At 41.0% G+C, this 24,138-nt stretch overlaps 1 protein-coding gene across 1 annotated transcript in view; it reads right to left on the reverse strand.

Annotated features, from left to right (window-relative positions):
• Window positions 1-24,138, reverse strand: part of SLC30A5 (solute carrier family 30 member 5) — a 1,152,350-nt gene that overhangs the window by 294,822 nt on the left and 833,390 nt on the right. The window contains exon 12 of the mRNA XM_044063733.1: window positions 20,134-20,263. Within this exon, the coding sequence (XP_043919668.1) occupies window positions 20,134-20,263 (130 nt within the window). The remainder of the gene's footprint in view (window positions 1-20,133; window positions 20,264-24,138) is intronic.

Consider the following 24,138-nt stretch of genomic DNA (forward strand, 5'->3'; position numbering starts at 1 on the left):
ATCAGGGACTCCAAATGCTTCCATTGCCCTACTCAAACTCATAGCTTACTCTGTCAAACGCTTTCTCTGCATCAAGACCCATCAATAATAGTGCTATCTTCTTACATTCAACTTCCCTCTGGATCATCAATGTTCTGTTAATGTTGTCAAAGGTTTGCCTCTCCTCCAAAAAACACACTGATCCATATCTATCAATTCTGGCATCACCTCTGCCATTCTTTTAGGCATTAGAGACAAACACTTGAAAAAAAGAAGTTATGTACTTATCATAACGTTCCATGTGAGTTATCTCACCTTTATTCTCACTGATGGGTTTGGAGCCGATCCTCGGCTCCGACATGGCCGATAGCAAAGCTCAAGGTTTGCCAGTAGCTCGAGACCAAGCCCCTTATCCCACAATGCACTGCTGGAATTACCTCAGATCTTGTTTGCTGTGAGTGACAGTATATATATGTGTGTGTATATATATATATATATATATATATATATATATATACCCTTTTATTTATTTCTACCAAGAACACTTCCTGAAGGGGAAGAAGAAATATTAAATAACCAGGATGGTACTAGCCTCTAAGTCAACAGTCAGCTAGGAGGGGGAAGGAGGGAGGGATGTGAGAACAAAGGTGAGATAAACAACTCACATGGAACGTTATGGTAAGTACATAACTTCTTTATGTGAAGTTGTTAAATCTCGCCGTTTATTCTCACTGATGGGTAGCGTCCCTAGCACCCTCAATCTTGGGTGGCTCATGGAAGTATGTTCTTCAGTACCGTGGAACCAAAGGAAGACCTGTCCCTTGAAGCCTTATCTACTTTGTAAAGCATGATAAACGTATGAGGCTTAGACCAAGTGGCTGCAGCACAAATATTGTCAAGGGACAATTTAGCTTGAAAAGCAGAAGACGAAGAGACGGCTCTAGTAGAATGAGCCTTAGGTTTGTGTGTTAATGGCATGCTCGCATTCTCATAAACAAAGGATATACAATCGGATAACCATTTAGATAAGGTTGTTTTAGCCACTGGATTGCCTCTTCTGGCTTCCGAGAAGGCCACAAAAAGTTGATCTGATTTTCTAATATCCTAAGTTCTGTCAAGATAAAATCTGAGCTGTATGTGTACATCAAGTTTGTGCAGCATGAATTCCAATTTGCTGGAGTGGTTGAGAAAAAAGACTGGCAGCTCAATGACCTGATTGATATTTGATTCAGAACAGACTTTAGGTAAGAATGAGGGGTTTGTTCTGACTCTATCAGCATGGAAAATCATGTAAGGTGATCTGATAGATAATGCTTGAAGTTCTGACACTCTGCGGGCAGAAGTAATGGCCACAAGAAAAATAGTTTTCCAGGATAAATATTTGAGATCACAAGAAGATGCTGGTTCAAAAGGGGGAAGAATAATTTGAGAGAGCATAAAGTTTAAATTCCAGGGAGAATAGGGAATTTTGATAGGAGGTCTCATGTGAAGAACACCTTTAAGAAAAGTCTTAGCTAATTTATGGCCCATAACATTTGAGCCTCCAAACCCATGGTGAAAATCTGAGATGGCAGCTAACTGGACTCGAACTGTAGCAGCTGCTGCCCCTTCCTTAAAAATCTTTGTCAAGAATTCTAAAACAGATGATAGCGGAGCTTGGAAAGGGTCAATTTTCTGCATGTTGGTCCAAATGGAGAACCTTTTCCATTTACTGTTGTATAATTTCCTGGTAGATGGCTTGTGAAAAGACAACAGAATTTGTCTTGTATCTTCTGAAATTGAATGAAGCCTGGCAATTAGGGGAAGTGGATTAGCCAAGCAGTCAGTTTCAGGGACTGCAGTGAAGGATGGAGGTCCCCCTGACAGGTGCGTCAGAAGGTCTGAAACTGGGTCCAGGATCCATGAATCTTCCAACAGATGATGGTGGAGAAATGGGAACCAAATCTGTCGAGGCCAGTAGGGGGCTATGAGAATAACCGTCCTTCCCAGCGATTTTGCTTTCTGTAAAAATCTGGGTATCAATGGGAAGGGAGGAAATGCATAAAGGAGACCCGGGAGCCAATCGTGTAAAAGTGCATCTCTCGGGGGATGATTGGGAAGTGGTATTAGGGCAAAGTAGCTTCTGCATTTTAAATCGATGTGGCTGGCAAAGAGGTCGCAGCAAGGCTGGCCCCATTTGCAGGAAATTAACTCCGCAACCTGTTGTTTGAGAGACCACTCGTTAGGGAGCAATATCGCCCTGCTTAGCTTGTCCGCTATCACGTTGGATTTCCCCGGGATGTGTGTTGCTAACAGAAAACGCAGGGATGACACAGCCCATTGCCAGACCCTGAGGGCTTCTCGACAAAGGGGGTAAGACTTGGTTCCGCCTTGCTTGTTTAAGTACCAGACTACTGACATGTTGTCCATCTGAACTGCAATAGTTCCTAGAGGGAGAGAGTCCTGAAAGTACTGCAACACCAGAAGTACCGCTTTCAACTCTAGAACATTGATGTGCAGATGTGATTCTTGATCTGTCCGTGTGCCTTGGGCAGTCTTTCTGTGAAAATGCCCCCCCCCCCCCTATCAGGGAAGCGTCCATGGTCACAGTGGCTACTGGGGGGGGGGGTCTTCCGATTGTGACATGAAGAGACGTCAACCACCACCGAAGGTCTGACTTGCAAGAATCCGTGATGAGAATCATGTGGTGCATTGGTAGTTTCTGGTATGACCACTGAGCAAAGAAGAGCCATTGAAGAATTTGCATATGCATCCTTGCGAGTGGTATAGCCAGGATTGCTGCCGCCATCAAACCTAGCACCTTCAATACCTCTGCTGCTGTAGCTTTGTTCTTTGACGCCAGTGAGCTGACGTGTTGGCGGAGAAGAGAGACTCTTTCGATAGGAAGATGTAGAGTGGTAGTTGAGGTATCTAACTCTGCTCCTGTAAAAACGGTATGCTGCGAAGGCGATAAGGCAGACTTTTCAAAGTTGATTGTAATGCCTAATTGATGGCAGAGTGTCAGAGTGTATTTTGTTTCCTGAGTCAATTTATGCCTGGTGGTAGCAGTGAGGAGCCAATTGTCTAGGTATGGAAACACCTGGAATCCTAGACGTCTCAGGTGAGCAGTGACCACTGCCATGCATTTGGTGAACCCTCTGGGGGCTGTAGTGAGACCAAAGGGCAAGGCTCGAAACTGGTAATGATTGGCTTCCAGCCGAAAACACAGATGATCTCGGGAATGTCTGTTCATCTTTATGTGATAGTACGTGTCCTTGAGATCTATGGAGCACATCCAATTGCCTTTCCCTAGGATGGGAAGAATGGACTGAAGCGTGACCATTCGAAACTTCTCTTTCTTCATAAACTGGTTAAGTCTGCTGAGGTCCAAGATAGGTCTCCAGTCCCCTGTTTTCTTTGGTACCAAAAAGAATCTTGAGTAAGTTCTGAATCCAACTTGTCTGCTGGGACTGGTTGGATGACTTTTTTCTAGCAATCTGTGGACCTCTACGATTGCTTGTTCCCTGAGATTGGGTGGAAAATCTGGGATTCTCTTTACAGGAATGGGAGGGGAAGAGAACGGTATGAAATATCCTCTGGAAATTATGCTTTGTACCCATGTATCTGCTGTTATGTTTAGCCAGGCTTCTGGGTACAAAGACAAGCGACCCCCGACTGCCTCCAGAGCCGAACAGTCTTTCAGTCTCCTTTCAGGGGCGCTGGTAGGGTTGACCGGAGAACTGACTCCCGTCACCCTGTTGCTGCGGACCCCTCTGCTGCGGAGGCGGTGTCTTCCGTTATAACCCCCTCCTCTGCCTCTAGAGGGGGTTTCTCCACGTGTGTCCTGAAAGGCTCTCTGTGCTTTTCGGAACCACATTTTCCCTCCCCTAGGGCCCTTGGGGTAGGGTCAAGTAGGGGTAGAAAAACGGACTCCAACGGCAGGATAAGGTCTTGCCTTCCTGCTCACACCTGGTTAAAGTTTCCTTTACTTTGGGCCCAAACAGTGATGAGCCATCGAATGGGGTGTTAATAAAGGAAGACTTAAAGGGTTCCACAAAGGAACAGAGACGCATCCAGGCTGGTCTTCGAAGAGCAATGCCCAAACTAGCGGCTCTACTCGAACCATCAGCTGCATAGGGTATGAGACGCATGGACGAGTTTATCACTGAGTTTAGGGTAGTGAGATGGGCGTTGACTCTGTCGGCCACCCCTGCAGCTACCGTACCCTGGACAGCATCTCCTAGCTCTTTCAGGAGATCTCTTTGTAGTCTCGTAAAGTGGGTTAAGTAGTTCACTGATCGCAGAGAACTGAACTAATCATGTGATTCCCATATCGATCCATGACCCTAGAATCTCTGTTAGGAGGATGGATAGATGTGGATGTCTCAGACACTTCCTTTTTGGTGGCTGCAGCTACCACCATAGCATCAACAGGCACTCCCCCTTTGTCAAAAATGGCTTGTCCACTGGGGCAGACATGAATTTATTGGGTTTACGAGGAACAGGTTCCAAGGCTTCTGGTGACTCCCACGCCTTATGAGAGATCAGTTCCATGAGCTTGTCGTAAGGCAGAGACACCCAAGAAGTGGAAGGTTGAGACCCAAAAGCCTTCAAGAGCATGGACTCATCCTCAGTAGGGGTCTTGGACTGCCAATAACCCCTCTGACTAAGGATCTCTAGTATCTCTGCAAAGGAGATATCCTCAGAAGGGGATCGAGGGGATCCTTCTGACTCATCCAAGTCTGTGTCAGATGTCAAACATTCCTGTGGGGAGTCTAAGTGCCTCGTCTTGCACAGTCTCTTCCTGGGCACCTCCTCAGTGGGGGGATCTGGGGAGCAGGGGATGCCCTGTGGGAGTACTTGAGACGAAGAAGCAGACACAGGAGCTTGAGGGGAGAGGGAAGGCTGAAACGATGCGGACGTTGTCTTTGGAGACAAAACTCTCCTCATAGCATCGAAGGCACCATGGCTCCGACGAGAAGGAGTGGACGGACCAGAGAGTACCGTCCGATCCTCCCATACCGAAACCCTGGGCTCTGAGCACGAGGTAGGAGACCAGCTCATCTGAGCCGAAGCCCCGAGAGGAAGAGTCGGCACCGACAAATCGGTTCGACCATCCTCCCCGGACCCGATGGGAGAGCGTCGGCTCCTAGAGTCCTCGGTCGGTGCTGAGGACATCTGAGTAGATGGAGCCGATAACACCGGTGCGGGTATCGGTTCCAAGGGTTCGACAATCATCGGTTCAGTATTCTTTGGCTCCGAGAGTCCAGTATGGCTCGGAGGAGGTGTAGACAAATCCGGTTCCATGGTCTTTGGCACCGACGAGCTGGTTGGGCCGACAATTTGGCAAGTCCTGGTGCCTGTAAAAGCTTCTGCACTAGCTGATCCATGCCCAAATCTGAAAGGCTGACTGAGGACTTAGCTGAATGCACTGAAGGTGCTGACTGGAGCAGAGGAGAAGAGGGAACTTCAGAGACCGGCTCCAATACTGAGAGCTGGCTCCGAATCAAAGGTACACTCAGTTCTGAGGTCTGTGGAACCGAAAACCCTCCCTTTGAAGTTTTCGCCTTTTTTGTCACTTTAGGATCTGAAGATTTTGTGGATTTGGAGGACGTGCTAGTACCCTCATGGCTACTCAACACCTCAGAAAAGGAATGTTGTAGTAATCCCCTGTCTATAAGCTTCCTCCTTCTCTCCAAGAGGACTCTTGAAGAAAAGGAATGGCAAATGCTGCAAGTGTCTTAGAGGTGTTTAGCCCCCAGACAGTAGACACATTGAATGTATCCGTCAGTGACGGACATTTTCTGCCCACAATCTGGACATTTTTTGAATCCAGATTAAGGATGGGATTTCTCCTTTTCATCCGACATGGTTAAGTAAAACAACCCAGTAAATTGCAAAAAGTAAGACAGTAAAGTCCTTACTTGACTTGTAAAGACCCACAAAACAACTAAGCCCAATCTGGGTACAATCTATAACAAATAATTATAGATTACAAATATATGGCTAAAGAAGCCCACAGAGACAAACCCTGACTATTAGAAAAGACTAAGTGTAAATAGGGCTAAAGGCCCACACAAACCAACTAAGCCAACAGGGCACTAACTATCTAAAACTATAGATTCTATTATCTAATTATCAGACACTAAAACACACAACTATCTTAGAAAAACAAAAAAGAAAGTTTTTTATAAAACTTGCTGTTTTTTCCCACAAATGGTCTGAGCTAGCTGGATCACAGAGATCTCTCTTGCCGGGGCAAACTAGATCTGGGGTAATTCCAGCAGTGCACTGTGGGATAAGGGGCTTGGTCTCGAGCTACTGGCAAACCTTGAGCTTTGCTATCGGCCGTGTCGGAGCCGAGGATCGGTTCCGAACCCATCAGTGAGAATAAACGGCGAGATTTAACAACTTCACATTCATGGTTTAGGATTGAAATGGGCCTGTATAAAGCTGGATCTGATGGGTCTTTACCCTCAAGTATTACAGCCACCACCGCTTTCTTCCCAGATATTGGTGTTTCTCCTCCTCTTAAAATACTGTTACACAAAACCTTCCAGAGCTTTCAGTTTTTTCCCTACCTGCTTCCAAACTTCCACAGGAATACCATCTATTCCTGAGGACTTTCCTGTGGATTGGTTATATATCACCATTTTCATCTCATCTCCTATTATCCTGTTAGCAACTGAGCCTCATCTTCCTCTAACCTTGGCATGTTTCTTTCGAAAACATTTCCATTTGTACCTTTTCTTGATTTCCATATTTCTCTGCTTTATAAGGACTTTCATAAAATTTCCAAAATATTTCTAGCACTTCTACAGGATCTTGTTATCTTCTTTGTTACAGGTTCCCTAAGCTTGGTGACATCCCTTTCTACTTTCTGTTGCCTGAGTCGTTGTGCGATAAGTGTTTGTGCTCTGGAGTTATCAAAAAACAGCTGCTTAACAGCAGTCTTTCTAAACTCATGCATATTTTTGAGGTTGCCCCATATTTTTTGTTTAGCATTCTGCAATTGCTTTGCTCGTTCTGTGACACCCCCGTATTCTGCAATATTTTAACATTTGTCAGTCCCTCTAAATCTTATTGCTTCTTAACCATGTCTCTCTCTCTCATTTCCACCCCATTTTTTAAACTCCACTTTAATTTTATCCCACTTCCTAGCTATATTTTCAAAAGAAATTTCCATCTTATTCACTAACGCCCGAATAATTTCCACCACCCATTCCTTAAATGTCTCATTTTTATTTCATTACCCTGTGTTTTTAGTTATTGTTGGCTTGATCTGAAATAGTTATTGGATGCACATCAAAACATTCAATTAAATGCACATGTCTCTGTGAAATGTTAAGTTCTGTCTAGCCTAACCCAGTTTTTGTATCTTGGGGATTAATATGCAAGCTCACTCCAAACTCTTAGTACCGAATTCACATCTTCCATGCTAAATATTTTCATAAATTTCTTCAAAAATCTATCCTTCTTTGTTATGTTTTCCCTTCTGGGCCCCCCAGACCCATCTTCACTGCTGCAAATCAAAATCCAGTACCCGACCATAAGTAATATTCCCTGCTGAAAGCTGATTATTTCTCCCAAAAATTTCTTAAACTCCATTATAGCAGTTTTAGGTGGAATATAAATACATGGCAGTGTAATCCTCCTCCTTTGCCAGTAGCCTTAGTACTACAAATCTACCATCATTATCTTTTTATCCTCTTCTATTATTGGAGCTCCTCTTGCAATTAATATAAGTGCTCTTTTTCCCTTTGTCCCAGTTATTCTGCTGAATAACCATCCTGAAAACCTTTCTTTATCAAATACACATGTTCAGTTTTCAACAAATGTCTCCTGTAACATAGCTAAACTCACTCAAATTTTTTTAATATAGTTCACTACTCTCTTTTTTGTATACATCTGTGAGACCATTCACATTTAAAGATAATATAGAAAGTGTCATTATGTTAAAAAGTTATTATTCCCACCTTTCATGTGTAACATCTTTTTGTTAAGTATGTAGTTCCAAGCTTTTGTGTTACTTGCACAGACTAATGTTTGGCAGGTTAGTCTTTTACACACTTGTTTCTCGTCATATCCACTTGCGCCTACAGTGGATATAAAAAGTGTACACATGCCTGTTAAAATGCCAGACTTTTGTGATACAGAAATGAGACCACAATAAATCATTTAAAAACTTTTCCCATCTTTAATGTGACCTATAACCTGTATAATTCAATTGAAAAACAAACAAATCTGTTCGGGGAAAAATATAAAAAATAAAAAACGTACAATAAGCTGGTTGCAAGTGCACACCCGTTTAAACTAATACTTTATTGAAGCACCTTTTGCTTTAATTACAGCATTCAGTCTTCTTGGGTACACACCTGTCATCAATTAAAGAGACTCTGCTTAACTTCAAATCAAGTTCAGCTATCCTAATAGGATTTTCCTGACATTTACTCAGTTGCCTGCTACAGCAAAAGCCATGGTTCGCAGAGAGCTTACAAAGCATCAAAGGGATCTCACTGTTGAAAGGTATCAGTCAGGAAAAGGGTACAAAAAATTCCACAGCATTGGATATACCATGGAACACAGTGAAGACAGTCATCAAAAAGTGGAGAAAATATGGGACAACAGTGATGTTGCAAAAAAATGGACGTTCTCTCAAAATTGATGAAAGGACAAGACTAAAATTGGTCAGGGAGGCTGCCAAGAGACTTACAGCAACACTGAAGGATCTGCAGGAATTTTTGGCAAGTACTGATTGTGTACTACGTGACAACAATCTCCTGTATTCTCCATATGTCTGGACTATGGGGTAGGGTTGCAAGATGGAAACCTTTTCTCACACAGAAAAACATCCAGGCCTGGCTAAAATTAGCAAAACAATACATCAAGTCTCCCAAAAGCATGTGGGAAAATGTGTTATGGTCTGATGAGACCAAGGTTGAACTTTTTGGCCACAATTCCAAACGGTATCTTTGGCACAAAAACAACACTTCACATCACCAAAAAAAAAAAAAAAAAACACCATCCCCACGGTGAGGCATGGTGGCGGCAGCATCATGCTTTGGAGTTGCTTTTCTTCAGCTGGAACTGGGGCTTTAGTCAAGGTGGAGGGAATTATGAACAGTTCCAAATACCAGTCACTTTTGGCCCAAAACCTTCAGGTGTCTGTTAGAAAGCTGAAAATGAAGATGAATTGCACCTTTCAACACAGCGATGACCCCAAGCATACATCCAAATCAACAAAAGAATGGCTTAGCCAGAAGAAAATTAAAGTTTTGGAATGGCCCAGTCAGAGCCCTGACCCAATTCCAATATAAAATCTGTGGTGTGACCTGAAGAGGGCTGTGTACAAGAGACGCCCTCACAATCTGACTGATTTGGAGCACTTTTGCAAGGAACAGTGGGCAAATATTGCCAAGTCAACATGTGCCATGCTGATAGACTCCTACCCAAGAAGGCTGAATGCTGTAAGTAAATCAAAAGGTGCTTCAACAAATTATTAGTTTTTATATCCACTGTATGTCACATCTTACATAACTTTTTGTTTTACTGAAAGCCCTCAAACAAACAAAAGAAATTACACCCCTAATACACCCCTAAAACCTGTTAACTTAATACTAACATACAAAACAATATACATCTTCAAATATTGAAGTTTTACCCTAAATGCTCTAAAGATCAAAGAGAAAAACAATAGCAATATAAATAGAAATCTAAAATGGCAAATATCAGATCCAATCTTCAAAAAGATAATCAGTGAATACCTTCACCCCACCTCACCCCATTAATCACCACACACAGCCAAAATTCCATCAAATTCCAGCCAGATACCCACTAAATGCCAAATCCAGACTCTACATTGCCAAGTACATAATATGACCAAATACACAGACCACCTCTACCTAAGTAGAATAACTGAAATATTAGCCTCACCTCAGGTTTTGTCATATCTACAGTGGCTTAGGAGAGCTCTCAGGTTTTGTGCCTACTGGGTTAATCCTAGCCTCTACCACTACTACCCATATCCAGATGGGGAAATCTATTGGATCCCCAAACTACCATCCCATATCCTTGACATCTAAACAAAGATATCATGGGTCTCATGGCTGAGATTCCGGTAAAACTTAGTTTCAGGAACAACAAACACCTGACCCCACTGAACCCCCCAGTTTGGGAAAACTGAAGGGCCTATCTTTTCATGGCTTTCCGAGGCCATCTTGTGAATCTGTCTGGTAAGCCAAGGGCCGTCCTACTCTCCCAGACCTTGGCCTTGACCCCATCAAGTCTATCTTAGACAAATGCCCTATGTCACATACCATACAATCTAAATCAGGTATTAATCCCTATGTCACCCAATGGGTTATGGCATAAAGATTGCTGCCACACTGTAACAAGTGGAGTACCTGAGTCCAGCCAGCTGCCAGACAGTGACAAGTGGAGTACACCAGGGACAAGTCCTGGCAACACTAAGGGGACTCTTCTACTTTCAAACAGGTACAGGCTACACAAATCTGCACAAAGTTTGCCATCAACTGATAATAAGTGATAACCAAACCAAATGATGTGGATACTCTACAAATACAAGTGGGAGAGACAGAACACAAAGCCAGATGCAATGGAGCCATGCTAAAGCCAGTTACTCAAAAACATGTTGTTGGGAATTACATGTAAAAACCAAACCATGGGGAAAAACAATTACCACAGAACAAGAAATAACAGAACACAGGTTAAGTGTGACAAGAGGACAGTGGGACACACCGATAACACATTGTCTCACACCACACACAAATCCTTCTATGTGGCAACAATCTGGCACACCTCATCACAAATTTCATTTCATCCAGAAAAAGTCATCCATGTCCCACTACTCTCATTCCCTATTTAGACCCATTACAGAATACAACGCCCATAAGTGTATGTACCAAGACTCAACCTGCAACAACTGGAAAGGCCTCAGAAATACCTCACTAAAAACCTCACAGGCATGCAGCAGATGCCGCCGCCGCCCTAGAAAAAACTCAGCTAAGGCTCTATGCATATCCAGCACTCATCTCTGCTTAACATACAAGGCCATGTCAAACCCAGAGCTGACTGTTGGACAACTGCTACATAAAATCCCAATCCCTCAGAGCTACAGCCCCAGAGCTACAAACCCAGGGATCTAAATAACAAAACAATAAACAAATAGGTTGGAGGGATAGGTTCCTGACCCCAGACTCTGGAATAGATTGCCCATACATGTCAAGCAAGTGCCCAGAGTGGACTCTTCAAGAGGAACCTTGGCGTTTGGATGGAAGAAAGAGGAAACCCAGGATCACATCAGTCGATCTGCTGCTAGACACAGGGGGTCAGGAAAGTAAATAATGTGGGAAGAAATAGCCAGGGAATTGTTATGGCTAGGCTTGTATAGGCCCTAGGGCTGATAGCCTAGTACCAACCTATGAACCTATGAACCTAACAGTAACAATTGTCCCAAACTGACAGCCATTCTCACACACTTGGATTAACCTAAAAGAAAAGTTATCCATGTTAAGATTCATGGTGCAGCCTATGCTTCAACTAAGTGCTGTTTGATTTTGTCTTATCTTTACTGCTCTCCCATACTGGGAAAACACTTTAATGCTTTCAAAAAACATTATTTCCTAACCATTGAAAGAAAGCTATAGAAAGAAAGACATTTTCTGTTTTTATTGCTCTTTATCAGATTGTCTCCATGAAGACATGGAAACCAGACAAGGAGTTGCTTCTACAAGTATTTACTTATTTGCTGGAGAAAAGCTTTATCATATTCAATGTTCTTTTTTATTTGCTTTCTCTTACATAGACCAACCCAAGGACCTTAATCCAGTCATTCCCCTACGCAAGAATGAGAACAAGCACATCATTTTTTCTTGTATCGTGCTCTTTTGACCAGATTTTTCTTCTTGTTTTACACTGGAGTGCCTACATTTCTTAAAACTGAACAATGAGAAAGAGAAAAGAAGGAAAACAGGGGCTCAATCCCTATAGCAAAAAACAGAGACGAGATGAAGAGAGAAAAACAGAGCTCAAACCTGGAATTGTAGGTTCCAATACAGCCTAACAGGTCTCTCCAGGAGCTCAGGATAGGGGATGGATGGGAGAGATGTTGAGGAAGAATGAAAATGGACAACTCTGATGCCTAGTTATGGTAAGAACATGAATTTTAAATCTGATTTTGTCCTTTTCATTCTTCCTCAACATATGTGGCAGAGTAACTAGCTAAGTTACTCTTGGGTGGCCTTCATGGAAGGATATTCCGAAGCACCACTGAACCAAAGGCGGCTCTATTTCTAGAAATAATATCCAGTTTGTAATGAAAAACAAAAGTATGAGCACTGGATCATGTAGCTGCAGCACAAATGTCGTCAACAGATGTTCTGGACCAAAAAGCAGATGATGTGACCATGGATCTGGTTGAATGAAGTTTGTGAGGCTTGGTTAATGTTGCGCTTTTTTGAGAGGAAATCCAGGAAAAGCAATCTGTTATCCATTTAGCTAGAGTGACTTTGGATGCTGGATAACCCACAGTCTTTCTGAGAAAAAGGAAAGAAAAATTGGTCTGATGTTCAGAGTTGCTTTGTCCTATGAAGATAAAGATGTAACTGTCTGTGCACATTCCAGGAGGTGTAGCATGTAATTCTCCTTTGTCAGTAAAATTTGGTAAGACGACTGGTAAATGAATGGATCAGTTAATGTTATTCTCACAATCCACTTTAGATAAAAAACAGAAGTGTTATTCCATAAGGAAACCCTGTCCTTATGAAAAATAATGTATGGAGATTTGGAAGAAAGAGCCTGGATTTCAGATATTCTCCTTGGAGAAGTGACTGCTACCAAGAACATTTTTTTCCATTAAAGAAACTTCAGATCAGATTTAGCTGCAGGCTCAAAGGATTTCTGTGTTAGGCCTTGTACCACAACTGTCAGGTCCCAAGGTGGACAGGGATCTGTAACTGAAGGCCATAAAAGAAAAATTCCTTTTGCGAAAGCTTTTCATAATTTAGAAGAAGCCGAGGAAATATGTCTGTTGCCCATATGAAAATTGGAAATACTTGCCAGGTGGCGTTTAACTGTATTAAAACGATTTCCTTCCTCAAATAACATTGTAAAAAATTGTAGAAATCATAGAAGCTGAGGCAGAAAAGGGACTGATTTCTGTAATCAAAGCCCAAAGAAAGAATCTTTTCCATTTGCTTTTGTATACTTTTTTGGTAGATTCTGAGAGGCAAAATAACATTCCATACAGGGGAAGAAAACATGGGCTGTCTAACTACTACTGGAAGTGGAGAAACCATGTGGTTAGTCTTAGGGTTTGAATGTTGAGATGCTGGATCCCCGATGGGTGTGACAGGAGATCCCAAGTTGGCTTCAGTATCCATGGAGGATAGTGAAGAGGAGACTGCAGGAATGGGAACCATGCTTGCTGAGGTCAGAAAGGACCAATGAGGATCACTGAAGTCTTCATTCTGCTTGCTTTCTGTAAGAATTTTGGAATTAGAAGAGGGGGTAAGCATAAAGGTGACTCTGGGGCCAAGCGTGAATCAGAGCATCTCTTGGAGACTCTCCCTGAGGGGAGGGGTGGCAGAGCAAAGGACCTGCTGCACTTGCTGTCGAGAGGAGTGGCAAAAAGCTGACAGCAAGGTCATCCCCAATGCCGGATGAACATCTCTGCCACAGATTGACTGAGAGCCCACTTGTGGGGTATCAGAATCGATCTGCTTAGATTGTCCACTAACATGTTGGTTTGCCCTTGAAAGTGCATTGCAACTAGAAAATGGTCTGAAGAGATCACCCATGACCACACTCTCAAGGCCTCTCTGCAAATTCTTCCTTGTTTGTTGATGTACCAGAATACAGATATGCTGTCAGTCTAAACTGCAATAATCCTGAAAAAAAAGTATCTTGAAAGGCCTGCAATGCTAATAAGACTGCTCTCATCTCCAGGACATTAATATGGAACTGTCTCTTGCAGGGACCATGTACCTTGGACCTTTTTTCCCCAAGAAATGACCCCCCCACCCCAACTGAGAAGCATCTGTGGTCACTCAGACCATAGGGGCTGGAAGGACAAAGGGCCTACCTAGATGTAGATTGTCGGATTGCACTCACCAACTGATGTGTTTTCTGCAAACTGGGGTGAGCCCGAGTGGATAGGATAGGGGTTGATATAGAATGGATCATTACTCAGCTAGCGCCTATTGTAGAACCCACATAAGAAAGCGTTCCAAAGGCAGTTATACAATGGCCGCTGCCATGGAAGCTAGTGCTTGCCATACTGACCTTGACAGAGGAGCTGAGTAAGGAGAAATTGAACTTCAGTCCTTATCGTAGAGAGATGACGCTGAGGTAAGAACACTATTTATTTTGTAGTCTCTAGAAGAGCACTTATGAACTCCAGGTTCTGTACCTGGTTTATATTCGACCTGGCATGACTTATACTTATGCTCAAAGAGTTGCAAATCAGGAGCAAATAGTCCCTGGCATGTAGATGTTTGGAGTGGGTGGTAAGAAGCCAGTAGTCCAGATATGGAAACATCTGGAATCCTTTGAGTCTCAAGTGAGCTGCCACCACTGCCTTGCACTTGGTAAACACCCTTGGGTTGTGGCGAGTCCAAAGGGCAGGACTTTCAGTTGGTAATGACTGGCTCCCAGCCAAAAGCGAAGATGCCTTTTGGATTGCCTATCTATTTTGATGTGATACTACACATCCTGAAGATCTATACAGCACATCCAATTCTGCTTGCAAAGAAATGGCAGAATGGACTGGATCATGACCATTCAGAACCCTGCTTTCTTTATAAACTGATTTAATTTGCTTAGATCCAAAATAGGTCTCAGGTCCCCTATTTTCTTTGGCACTAAGAAGAAGTGTGAATAAGTTCCGAATCTTATCTGGTCTGGAGGGACCTTTTGGATGACTCTTTTGTCTAGCAGCTTCAGGATTACTTGTGCTGCTGCCTTCCTCTGACTGGGTGGACTGTCAGGAATTTTCTTCCTTCTGAGGGGAGAAGGAAGGGAAAACTGTATTCAATAACCTCTGGATATTATGCTTAGCACCCAAGTATCTTGTGTTATATTTGCCCAGGCATCTGAGTGCAAAGACAATCGACCCCGGACTGACTCCAGAGTTGGGCAATACTTCAGGAGTGCTGGAAAGGCCTGTCTGAGAAAGAATCTCAAAAGCCCTGATTTTGTGGGCCTCCTCTGCCTCTAGGGTATCTGCCATTGAAATGTCCTCCTCTCCTCTTCTTCTGTAGAAATAGTCACCACATGAATCTTGGGAAGACTTGAGATTTGCAGAACCACATCTTCCTGCTACCTCTCTGATTCCTAGAAAAGGTTCACTGAGGCATAGAAAACTTGATTCCTATGGCAGACAGAGTATTTCCCTCTTGCTCGCTGTGAGTCAGTGTCTCTAACTAATGGCCCAAACAGGATGTGCCATCAAAGGGGGCATTAATAAAAGACATTTTAAAAGGTTCTGCAAAGCCGCATCCAGGCATGTCTCCTTACTGCAATGCCTGAACTGGCAGCTCATGAGGTGCCTTCAGCTGTATGAGAAATCAACCTCACTGAAGCACTGGATATGGACAAAAGAGTGGCCAGTTGAGAGGATATTCTTTTGAAATCCTCAACAGACATGGAACTCAGACAGTATTTGAAAGTTCCTTAGTCAAATCTCTCTGAAGTCGAATGAAATGTGCCAGGTAATTATGTGACATTAGGGCAAAAGTTGCCAAGGCAAAAACTTGCTTTCCAAACTTGTCCAATGCTCTAGACTCCCTGTTAGGTGGATGGATAGTAGAGCTCTGTTCTGCTAGCTGCTTCTTGATGGCTGACGCCACCAGCATTGGATCTACTGCCAAAAACTTGTCCAGTCTCTTCAAAATGGGTTCAACAGTGTCTGGCTGCTTCCAAGCCGGACAGGCAACTAAACCAGTAAGTTCATCCGTGGGGGGGGCTTAGCGGTAACCCAAGACGTAGATGGGCTAGAGCCAAAAGCCTCCAAAAATACCAATTCTTCTGGTGAGGTGGTTTCTGGATCTCCAAAGGAGATATCATCAGGTGGTGGACCTGGGGGACACCTCTCCATCAAAATCTGTATCCACTGTGAGAGGCTCCAAAGGGGAGTCAGTGTGTCTCCTTTTACATGTTGATGTCCGGTGAACCTCCTTTGTGGGGTGCTCAGGTGAAGTCTGGGAAGAGAGGGAAGTTCCTCCACAGGAACTGGCTGGACACTTATTGATTCTGGCTGTCTCTGTGGAATAGGTTTGTGTGACTCAGTGCTAGGAACTGATGGAGGGAAGGAAGTAGGATCTGAAACATGAGAGGGCAGTTCTTTCTGTATAGAAAAGGCTCTATCCACGACCTTGAAGGCAGACAGACAGACCTAGAGAAACTCCAATCTACCTCCTCAGGACCAAAACTCCCAAGGAAGGCAGATGCAGAACCTCCCCAGATTCATACCTCAGAGGCAGAAATGGATCCGAATTGTCTAATGCCGAGGCTCAGAGGAAGGGACGGATCTGACAAAAAATAACCATCCCATCAGACCTGATGCCAGCACTTTGGCTGAGAGACCAATTCTGATCTGATGGCATTGCAGCAGAACTGGTCGAAGAAATCAGAGTGGAGGAAGAAGCTTTCCTTAGATATGACACCAGACCCCTTGGGGATCTAACCTCCTGGGACTTCAAATCTACAGGATGGATCAGAGAAGGAGAAAATATGGCTGCAGAAGTTGTAGGCACACTCACAGATCCCTCAGGGGGCAGAGCTGGTAAGACCCCCATTTGGATCTGCGCTCTAAGAAACTTTCACATAATTCTATTCATGTCCGCTTCCAACAAACTCCTGGATGACTTAGAGGAGGAAGTGGAAGGAAGCCTAGACTGCTTCTTGTGCATCTGAAGTGACCTCGAAGACAGGGTAGGAGAAACAGGTTTTGTTGAATTCAGAGGAGTAGTACTCCTGTACACGGAACCCTGTTTAGGATCCAGGGGTACGGTAGTCTGGCTCACTGTGATGATAGTAGACTGTTTAGAATCTAAATGTAGGGATTAGGATCCGAAAGCATAGAATAAAATATTTTTCCAGATTTTGTAGGAGGCTCCAAAGAACACCTGGGCGACTTCACAGGGGAGTGCTTCCTGTGCTCCAGGGAAGCTAATTTACCTTGTTTAGAGAGGGTTTGAGCCCCTGAAGTAGAAGTAGATGACAGAAGTCCTCTCAAAGCGAGCTTATTGCTCGAATCCGCTAAGGCCCTGTGATTAAAGGTGGAACACATTTTACAGTTAGTGTCAAGATGTCCAGTCCCTAAACAATACACGTACTCCTTGTTGGCATACAAATTCAGAATTTTTGCCCACAAGAAGTGCATCTTTTAAATGTTGTGAGCTTCTCTGACATGATGACAGAAAAAAATAAAAAAATATACCCACAGCAATAAAACAACTAAAAAATACAGTGACAGCAAGGAAAACCAGTAAGACTTTTTTTCCCCAACAACAACAAAAAGAAACAGTAGAAAGGTTCAAGCTACCCCAATGATAAATAGAAAATGCTCTTATAAGAAGGGTAAAAAGGGGGATACCAACAATGGTATTAAGAGTACTATTAAAATAGTAGGAAGGAAAGGCAAAAAAAAAAAAACTACCACCAGTGAGAAACTTGCAAAAGGGAGGAAAATTAAGGTTCACAAAAGGTTAATAAAAAACTTAAAGTTATGCTGCTACTCACAATAACCCAAAAACTGCTCGAGAGCTATGGAAACCTGCATCTGTTTCCGCAGGTGGCAAATGAGATCCGAGGCTTTGGGGATACAGCCAGGGCTGGCCTTGGGGAAAATTATGCCCTAGGCAAATGCGCTCAACAGCACCCCTCTCACACCACCCAGTGCCTCCAACCTGGTCTACCTACACCATCCAGATTACTTTTTTCTTCATTTTTCTTGCAGGTTCCTTTACTCTCTGGGTTTTCCGGTTTTCATTCAATAAATTTTAAGGAAACCATTTCTTTAGAACAAATAAATACTGGAAAAGTACTGCTGCTAGAGGGGCGCCCTAGATGGCCACCTAGTTGGCCTATGCCTAAGATGGCTATGGATATAGCAGAGCATTATAGGTACAGGGAGAAGCTTAAGAGCTGGATCCTAAGTCTGAAATAAGCAGCTGAGCTTGATCAGAGGATGGGATCCAAACCCATACATTGAGGAAGAATGAAAAGGACAACGTCAGATCTTTACTTTACAGTATGCAGATTATATCATGCATTATAAAAATACTACTGTTAACTAAATTTTGTTTTACTTACAGTAAGCTCTCTTTCGCTTCTTCCCCTCTCTTAAGTGCTCCTAAACATTAATGGCATGGAGTAGGGCATATGCCTTAGCATCTCCTACAAGTTTAACAAAGTCAAAAAAGTCCAACATTTCCAGGTTTTCTTGCTCTGTCATGTTTCACAAATATGATTAATGCTTTGTAATCCCACACTTATTTGTCAATTTTCAAGTTGCTGGTTTTATTCCTGTTTATCTACATCTCTGACATACAGTCTCTGCTTCATTTCCAATGTACTCTTAATTCTTCTAGTCAACCCTTGTGTTTTTTTTTTGGTCACTCAAGCAATTCCCGTTGAAACACTGGAAAAGGTTTCACTGGCACAGACTCTCTGTGGTCTTTACTACCAGAAGAACAAGAAGCAGAATCTCCTTCTGTTTCATAGCTCAGTTTTTGCTGGACGAACTTTTGTATTTTCTCCTTAGCATGTTCTGCATCAAAATTGATTTTGTACCTCCAGGAAAGAATATTCTGAAGACAGCTTGGTACAGCAGTTTGAATCTCACTCCTGCTTCTCAACATTCCCTGATTAGTGGAATAAATTTACTCCACTTCTGCCTGATGTGCAGTGAGTAATCATTTTCCATAAACATTCTACTGTCTCCCACTTTTATTAATTTGTATTTCTGCCACAGTTTTGTCAGAATCAACTCCTGCTGCTGGTAGGATTGCAACTTTACTACTAAAGGTCTAGGTTGCTTTAGCATGGCCAGGTTTGGAGCATACACACACAATGTGCCCTTTCAATTAACAACTCCTGCTGTGGAATACCAGTCCAGTTGCTTATTTGTGCTTTCATAAAGTTAATACAGTCAGTCTTTTCCTTCCAGCTTCTCTGGTACAACAGAAAATCTCAGGTTTTCCCTATGTGCTCTGTCCTCTAATTCTATTATTTGAAAAATCTCTTCTTGAGCAGTCTCATATTCAGACAGCATTTTCTTCATTTCAACCTCTGACTTTTGCAGTTTTATCACCTCATCTGAATACTTGTTCAAAGCTTCTTCCAAATTTTCTAGCCTCTTGTTATTTGAGTTGATATACTCCCTCAGTGCTTCATTTATTTTAATCAGCTCTGAGTGCATTCTGAACAGCTGCAGAATTCTTCCCAGTCAGTGTTTTTTCCTCACCTTGTGACTGATTTTCTTTCATGTTCTCTTTTTGCTGGCATTCAGCACTGCACTTACTAGCAAGTTACTGAATTTACCCAAATATACGAGTTTACTAGCTCTCTCTTCTGAAATTCTATTTTCACACTAGAAGACCTGAAATTAAGCTGCTATTCAATGTGCAGCTATCTTGGAAGTCCCATTTGAAAAGATGTTATCCTAGAAATCCAGCTGAGTGACGAGGAAGACAGCAGTACCTGATCAGCACCATCTGGGTAAGAACACAATGACCAATTCCCAGCATTTTCTAGATGTCATGATCCTGGAAAAAAAGGAAGATGACAAAAATGAAGTCCACCCCACACCTTGGTAGGCTCCACTTCATCCAACTGCACTAATACACACAGCCTAAAGAGCTCACCCAGCTTAATTTGCTGAATGAATTACACTAAGGAAAGATGACTGCAATAAGGTCCATGACAGAGAAGGGACATACTGATGACAATACATGGGCATACACCACCAATTAAATGAAAACAAACTGAAACAGGATATATTGGAAAGACTGACCTTTTATATTGCAAAGACTGACCTTTAAACTAGTCTTATGAATGAAATAAATTATTGGAATTAAAACAACTTACTTGCAAAGACTGACCTTTAAACTAGTCTTATGAATGAAATAAATTATTGGAATTAAAACAACTTACTGTTAGCATGTCTGTATTTATATCTGGTGGATCCCATACTCTTGTTACAGACTCTACAAATACAAAGAATGCAATCACCACTAGAAAGAGTCCATTGATAAATCCAGAAAGGATTTCAACACGACCATACCTGAAAAAAATCAAATATCTGCTTAATTAAATGGGTATCTAAAGTAGCAGACATGGGACATTCATACATAATTAAAGTATTTTTTTAAAATATACTAATATACAACACAGTTTCACCAGTTCAGTGATTTGGTTCACTTACTCTTTAGCATGTAAAGTTACTGCCCAGATGGGTTTTACATGGCACACACAAGCACTGTGCTTCTGTAGTGGGTTAAAATGTTAGCTGGATTCTTATGTGATGATACCAGGAAGCACTACGTTGGGTAACATAATGTAAATAATTTAAAAAAAGCTTTTAACATAACACACTACTATGATTCACTTGTAAAATAAATGACAGAAATGAAAGCACAGAAACATATTTTTTATCATCTATTTTTGCCTGTTAGTTTCTTAGGTATGTGGAGTGGTCCAGGGACCAGTTTCAGTCATGAAATGGGCCACAGTGGCATTCACAAAACAAAATTAACAGCAACAAACATCAATTATAGGACAGTACAGTATAATAATCACAAAATACGAAAAAGCAAAATAGCGCAATTCAAACCATAGAACACAAATTTAGTTAAGAAGAAAAACAAGTTGAGCAAGTAAAAAGGCATACCGTATCAAGAATACAGACAACAAAAGAGTAAGGAATGAAAACAATCAGTGTGTGTTAAAAAAAAATAAAAAAAAATTTATATATATATATGTATATATATATATATATATATATATATATATATATATATATATATATATATATATATATATATATATTAATTAAACAATTACAAAAAAACTTCAAATACAAACAGCTTAAGAAAAACTGAACAGAAAAATAAGTTGACGAGCTCCTAGAATTACACTATTAACATTATGGAGTGAAATGTAAATATATGTATAGGATTACATAAATTATCTAAAACACCATAACAACAGCAGTAAAATACTGACAGAACAATATCTAAACTGAAAAAATCTAAACACAGAATATCGACAAATTCTAACCAGATTCAAAAACAATGGTTTTGCACCCCCACACCTATCTAGCTCTGTGTGTGTGTGTGTGTGTGTGTGTGTGTGTGTGTGTGTGTGTGTGTGTGTGTGTGTGAAATAAAACTTCAGCAAAAATACTGAGCACCACTAAATTAAACTATAATAAATCAAATAAAGAAATACAGAGAGCCAATAGCCAGCGCTTTCATCCATTTAATAGTATGGACTTCATCAGAATAATGTAAAAATACACTGATTCCAATATATAGCAAATACAGTCATGTAAACAAACATTGGACCCTAAGAACAAATCATATGTGAGAGTACAGTAAGTCATTAATAATTTATAATGGAAACTAAAGAGAGGAGACAGTGCATGGAATATGAAATAATAAGACCCAATAATACATTAGTATTATTTGTGCCATTTTAGGGCACATTTAATATTAAAACACTCATTCAAGCCGGGTGGAGGATCTGCATTTAATCTGAGTTGCCATAGCAACTCTTTCACTTCTAATAATGTGTTTACATCACCAAAGAATAAAGGGACAATCTAAAACCAAAAATCTATAACCTGTAAATAGGGAACAAGTGAGACAGTGCTTTGCTAAGGCGGTACTATAATCCCCATTTCTAACTGCAGCACAATGTTCCTTTATTCTGGTAGAAAGCCTACGCATAGTTTTTCCAACATAAAATGCATTACATGACAAACAGACCGCAGCGTACACTACAACAGTGGACTTGCAATTAAAATAATTACTGTAATGAGTAATAAAATTATGTTTAAAACTGTAGGAATTCCCTGTTAGGATGTACTCACAAGCTACGCAGGATCCACATGTGTACATTCCATTAATAAAATTATCAGTGTGAGGGGAAAGAAGAAAAGGGGGGTCCCCGTTTTCAAAAGGAGATCGTAGAGACTTAGTTTTTTTATAAGTAAACACTAACAATCTGAATTCAAACTGGAACCTTAGTTTGAGAGACAGCCTTACAGAACTACCTGCAAATATATAGAGCTGAGTATATTTTTCTGTATTATTCTGTATTATAGAGCTAAATTGTGTGCTTAGATATCTGTTGTGTATATATATATATATATATATACATTATACATATATATATATATATATAGAGAGAGAGAGAGAGAGAACAGTATATATTTTTTGGCTTTATAATTTGCACATTCCTCACATCTGTGTAGAAACTGTTTTTCCCCATCCCCCTCCTTTCCTGCCTTGTCTTCAGCTATATAATTGAGCTAGTGTTGTGTGTCCTGTTAATTAACAATCTGCATTGAAACTGGAACCTTATTTTGAGAGACAGCCTTACAGAACTATCTGCAAATATATAGAGCTGAGTATATTTTTCTGTATTATTCTATATTATAGAGCTAAATTGTTTGCTTAGATATCTGTTGTGTATATATATATATATATATATATATAGAGAGAGAGAGAGAGAGAACAGTATATATTTTTTGGCTTTATAATTTGCACATTCCTCACATCTGTGTTGAAACTGTTTTTCCCCACCCCCCTCATCATTTCCTGTCTTGTTTTCAGCTATATAAATTGAGCTAGTGTTGTGTGTCCTGTTAATTAACAATCTGCATTCAAACTGGAACCTTAGTTTGAGAGACAGCCTTACAGAACTATCTGCAAATATATAGAGTTGAGTATATTTTTCTGTATTATAGAGCTAAATTGTTTGCTTAGATATCTGTTGTATATATATATATATATATATATATATATATATAAAACAGTATTTATTTTTTGGCTTTATAATTTGCACATTCCTCACATCTGTGTTGAAACTGCCCCCCCCCCTCATTTCCTTTGTCTTCAGCTATATAATTGAGCTAGTGTTGTGTGTCCTGTTCTGCATTCAAACTGGAACCTTAGTTTGAGAGACAGCCTTACAGAACTATCTGCGAATATATAGAGCTGAGTATATTTTTCTGTATTACAGAGCTAAATTGTTTGCTTAGATATCTGTTTTATATATATATATATATATATATATATATATATATATATATATATATATATATGTATAGAGAGGGAACAGTACATATTTTTTTGCTTTATAATTTGCACATTCCTCCCATCTGTGTTGAAACTGTTTTTCCGCACACCCCCCCCCCCATTTCCTGCCTTGTCTTCAGCTATATAATTGAGCTAGTGTTGTGTTTCCTGTTAATTAACAATCTGCATTCAAATTGGAACCTTAGTTTGAGAGACAGCCTTACAGAACTATCTGCAAATATATAGAGCTGAGTATATTGTTCTGTATTATTCTGTATTATAGAGCTAAATTGTTTGCTTAGATATCTGTTATATATATATATATATATATATATAGAGAGAGAGAGAGAGAGAGAACAGTATATATTTTTTGGCTTTATAATTTGCACATTCCTCACATCTATGTTGAAACTGTCCCCCCCCCCCTCATTTCCTGTCTTGTTTTCAGCTATATAAATTGAGCTAGTGTTGTGTGTCCTGTTAATTAACAATCTGCATTCAAACTGGAACCTTAGTTTGAGAGACAGCCCTACAGAACTATCTGCAAATATATAGAGCTAAGTATATTTTTCGGTATTATTCTGTATTAGAGAGCTAAATTGTTTGCTTAGATATCTGTTGTATATATATATATATATATATATATATATATATATATATATATATATATAAAGAGAGAGAGAGAGAGAACAGTATATATTTTTTGGCTTTGTAATTTGCACATTCCTCACATCTGTGTTGAAACTGTTTTTCCCCACCCCCCCCTCCCAGTTCTTGGTTGTAGTTTAAATTTGGTGGCTTTTGCAGTGCCTGCCCCACTGTAGATTTGATCTAAGACACTCCCCCAGGCCCATCT

Source organism: Protopterus annectens, chromosome 2.part2 (genome assembly GCF_019279795.1).
Source record: "Protopterus annectens isolate FY-2018-M chromosome 2.part2, PAN1.0, whole genome shotgun sequence".
Classification (NCBI taxonomy): Eukaryota; Metazoa; Chordata; order Ceratodontiformes; family Protopteridae; genus Protopterus; species Protopterus annectens.